At 32.3% G+C, this 4,873-nt stretch overlaps 1 protein-coding gene across 1 annotated transcript; it reads right to left on the bottom strand.

Annotated features, from left to right (window-relative positions):
* Nucleotides 1-2,276: 2,276 nt before the first annotated feature.
* On the bottom strand, nt 2,277-2,456 carry BDCG_01791 (uncharacterized protein; the record flags this gene model as incomplete). The annotated part of the gene is made up of 1 exon (XM_045417325.1): nt 2,277-2,456. One exon carries the CDS (start codon nt 2,454-2,456, stop codon nt 2,277-2,279), a length of 180 nt encoding a protein of 59 aa, XP_045274176.1.
* Nucleotides 2,457-4,873: the final 2,417 nt, after the last annotated feature.

The raw sequence follows: 4,873 nt of genomic DNA, 5'->3' as shown, positions 1-4,873 counted from the left end.
CTCAATAATATAATCTAAGAAATCAATCTTCTGCATGTAGAATGAGCATTTTTCAGTGTTTGTATAGAGTTGATACTGTCTCAAGTGACTTAACACTTCTTGAACATGAGTATCATGTTCTTTCTCTGATTTCAAGAAGATTAGAATGTTATTCAGATATACTATGTAGAAGACATTGACAAGGCTCTGCAGTGTCTTATTTATATAGATCTGAAAGATGACTGAAGTATTATAAAGATTAAAAGATAAAACAAGATATTCAAAATTACTGTACTTGATATGAAAAGCTGTTTTTCAAATATTATCTTCATTAACTCTGATTCTATAATAGATATTTTATATATCAAGTTTTGAGAATATCTTTGCTTCAGATAATTAATTGATCATCTTGTTAATTAACAGTAATAAATAGTAATTCTTAACTATCATTTTATTAAGACCTCTGTAGTCTATACATAGACATAGTCTATTATTCTTCTTAAATATAAAGAGTATAGATGTCTCTGCTGAACTCTTTAATAAATATATTCAGTTCTTTGATTACACTTCTTCAAGATATTTGCACAGAATATTCAATTTCTTTACAGATAAGTTATAAAGAGATCTGTACAGTATCATTACACTGTCTTTAAGACAAATCTTATATTATATCTTGATATTAGAAAACTTCACTACTTCTCTTTCTGAAAAGACATTCTTATAATCTGTAAAGAGATATTATATATATCTGTCTTCAATGATGAATACTGCTACTAATCTTGCAGTGAGAGTGATGACTAGACTGGCCGCTGAGACCATGAATTTCATGTTTGATTTCATTTGATCTAATCTCATACATTTCTTGGCGTGAATTCCGCTGGGACTACCTATTAAAAAAACATGCAAAGTGACTATATATCAGATCTTAAAATGAAATCATGACTTGAAAAAAATGAGAAAGTGATCTTTTTTGATCTCATTTAGTCTCATTCTTCACATAAAGTTACTATTTTTAGACATTTTAAGGTTTTTTTTAGACTATTTTTAATTTTTTAAAAAGTAATGCTTTTTGATAATGCTCAAATAAGATTTAAAGTCATTTAAAGCAATAAAAATAATTTAAATTGAGAAGTGGAAATCATGATCTCATTTGAAAAATGTGACAAGAGTAGACAGTAAGTTTCACTGAGACAGTATAAGACTACTATCTAATGTTAAAACCATGTAATGAGATCAGTCAAATTGATAATAAGACTATTAAAAAATCTGGTCCTGATCTCAGTGTAAGAAATTGTAACATGGCGGAACCGAAGCGGTGGCTAGTCAGCGGTGACACGTAGAGGTAGTTGTTTGAGAAGCTGTATGAATGAGCTTGACTATCTTGCTTAAATAGCGAGCTTGTAGGCTACAGAGTTATTGCGAGAATATCACAGATATGATACTTAGTATACTAAGAAGATTGTATAAGGCATGCAGTAACTCTTGTGTATATTTCAGTAGCAGTAAAATGAATCACTGACTTCTTTGATGAGAAGCCAGCATCTAGCTATTCTATATAGATAATGAGCAGATACTCTTCTTTCATTTCATGAGTGAGAATAGCTGAAGTGATACCTCAGCAGTGCCTTATTATCAAGAAAGAGTAATCTGCTGATCTCATATAGAAGCAGAGTTCTCATATTTATCAATTGAATCTTTCTATGATATATCTGAATGATGTTATAGAGTGATTGAAAACTAGTTCAGATGAGATGAAATCATCTGTATGAAAGTGATGAGTCATGTGAAACTGCAACAGAGTCTTGATGCAGTCAGAAGTATGATAATGCTCTCTTCTTTAAGAGTATAGTCTCTATGCTCTCAAGATTATCAGATTAGAAATTATCTTTATTATATAGCAACAGTTGCTAACTGATTAACAGTGTATATACTGTATATAATATAAAGAAATAAATGAGTTTTTCTGCTGACTGTGTAGATCTTTCTTTTCTCATCTTTGTTCAAATCAAACATGTGATAAGTGAGTTTCTTATATATCAATTTGAGATAAAGAAAACATAGTTAATAAGTGACTTACAGATCTCTCATCATATTCTGTTCTATATATGAAATTCTCTGCAAAAGTGATGTATTTTAGAGACAAAGCTGACAGTAGTGACAGGATTTTTCAAAAAGATTCTCTCTCTGTGAAACATTTTTCTTTTCCCTCTCTCAATCATAACAGTGAGTGCATGAGAGTATCATTCTTGAAGAATAATCAAGAACTTATTCTGATATTTTCTAGTGAGTAAACATCTTCATGATGCAGCAGTGGCCTCTGTGACTGTCAAGAAAGCCAGATTGAAGACAGTAGTATCAATGAGCTGTGAGAGCACTGCTCTCATTGTCACATCTTCTTCTGCTTCTCTTGCAGCTGCAGTGGTTCTGCTGATCAGTGTGTCTGTGTCCGATCTATCTCCTGCCCCCCTCACCGCCATTGCAACACTGCCCCCCCTCTCAGCCAATACAGTGGTGTATGACTCTGTGTGGTCATTTGGAGAGGAACCTGGGGAGAGCTTGATTCTGAGGACAGTGGCTTCAAGAAGCTCAATCTATAGTTCCCCTTTCACAGCACACTCAAGCCCTGCTCAGAATGCTGCTGAGTTGAGTCTGCAGAGTCTCACAGTTTCTTCATCTTCTCTCTGTGAGAAGGCTTTGATACAGTCTCTGACTGGCACTGCTACTTGTCTGTACTGTGTCAAGCAGCTGAAGAAGAGAAGGATTTTATACATTTATTTCTTCTCTCACTTTCATTGTTTCTGTTACACTCACAACAACAACTCCTGTCTCTCTGTAAGTATTATCTCACAGAAAGATATCATGTCAGTTCTGATAAGAAGTCTAGATGCTCAAGTAGTACAGAGTGAGAATCTCAGAGCTTCAAGCATTGACAGATTCTGTTAAGACTGAGAAGATCTCTCTTACTCATCTGTAAAAGAAGATGAAAGTATGAGTCTCTGAGATAAAAAAACATCTCAGAATGACTGATCTTAAGAAGAGATCAGCTGATACTGCTGTTGAAAGTATCACAGAGATTAATCACTGATTGAAGAGAATCTTGCTTCAGTTGAAGTAGATGACTGAGATGCTTTATAAGTTAATAAATTGATACTTTCAGTATCTCTTATACTCTTCTACAGCATACTCTTCTGTAATACTGCAGTACTAACTTCTCAGCAGATAAAGATACTGATACTGAAGACTTCAATAGTGAAGAATGAGTTTGATAAGAATGTGATTATTAATAAGTAGATTCTGATTCTTCTTTTTACTTTTTCAGTGAGCTGCAGCTCTATTAGAATAGTAGCAGTCTGCAGATCAATAATATTAATCTTTTTATTAATTTTCAATATTTCTTTTCTCTAATCACTTCAGGAATTTTATACTTATGTAGTCTTATTAAACTTCTAAAAACTCTTTGAAAGAAAATAGAAGAAGAGTGCTACAGAGTCTACAAGATATCAGCTCATTACTGTGAGATCATCTCTAAAAAAACCCTTTGAGAAAAATGAGAAGTTTCAAGCAGTATTTCTTACTCAATATCTCTGATATGTAATGAGATAATCTCTACTAGCTGTCTCATAGATTGCAATCTCTTTCTCAGTATTTTTCAAATACTCAAGCAGTTTCTATGAATTCTCTGATAATGAATAATCTTCTCATTTAATGAGATATTGAAGCTTACTGTAATATATTTACTTGTTCAATATTTTCTTCATAAGATATTTAGTATCACTCTCAATCTCAATATCATTCAGCTGAGACAGCTCCGTCCCAGAGTGTTGCTTATAGAGCTTTAAATAGAAAATGTGAAAAATAGAATGAATTGATTTCAATTCTGTGAGTAATTTTAACTTATATATCTGTTTACTCATCACTCTTGTTACTGAGAAAGATTCTAGTCACTGCTTACTGAGCTTCTTACACAGTCTCATTGTCTTGATATTCTTTGCTGAAAGTAGTACTTGATTCTCTATTAAGAACTTCATCAGAAGATGTTTTCAATTGTAGTATTTTATCTACTGCTTCTGAGTGTGATGAATGCTTTTCACTGTCTTCTTATGAATTTTGTTCAAAAGTTTCAATCTCACTTTTACTTCTGATACTGAGAAATACTCTGTTCTCTGTATCTGTCTGACATTCTGACTGTCTATTTTCCTCTTTGAAATGTCATCCGTGACATCACTGAGTAATGAAGGATTATATTCATAATAAGCATAGAAAGAAGATATCTTTAAGATTGCATTCTTTGTATTGTTATATATGAATTCAGTGATCAGAAGATGTTTGAGTCAATCATTCTGATAATATAAACAGAACACTCAAAGATGCTGTTCTAGTGTCTGATTCTGACATTCAGTCTGATCATCAGTCTGTGAATGAAATGCAGTACTGAGAAGATGCCTTATTATAAGATGATAGTAAAAAGTTAATCAGTACTTGCTGATAAAGAGAGATTCTCAATCTGTTATTAATAATTTCAGAGCATCATGATCACAAATGATGATATCTAAAAACAGATCAGTCAATTCAGAGACTTTAATCTTTTTATGAATAGAAATATATCTGATCATCTTTGTGAAGCAGTCAACAATGATCAAAATTGAGTCATATTCTTTGACTCTTGTCAACTTCAGCAGATCAACTATGAAATTCATCAATAGATTCTGTCATAGACTCTTTGAAACAGGCAGTGATATTAACTCACTGTATTACTTATACTGTGAGATCTTTATTCTTTGATAGATATTATAAGTCTTAACATACTCTTTGACATCTGTTCAGAGCTTGTCTCAAGTGTATTTATATTTTAGAAGCTTCTCAGTCTTCTCTAACCTGAAATGTCTTATATGGA

Source organism: Blastomyces dermatitidis, assembly GCF_000003525.1.
Source record: "Blastomyces dermatitidis ER-3 genomic scaffold supercont1.2, whole genome shotgun sequence".
NCBI classification, from domain to species: Eukaryota; Fungi; Ascomycota; class Eurotiomycetes; order Onygenales; family Ajellomycetaceae; genus Blastomyces; species Blastomyces dermatitidis.
Note: the sequence above shows the minus strand (reverse complement) of the source record. Positions and strands in the feature narration are given on the sequence as shown.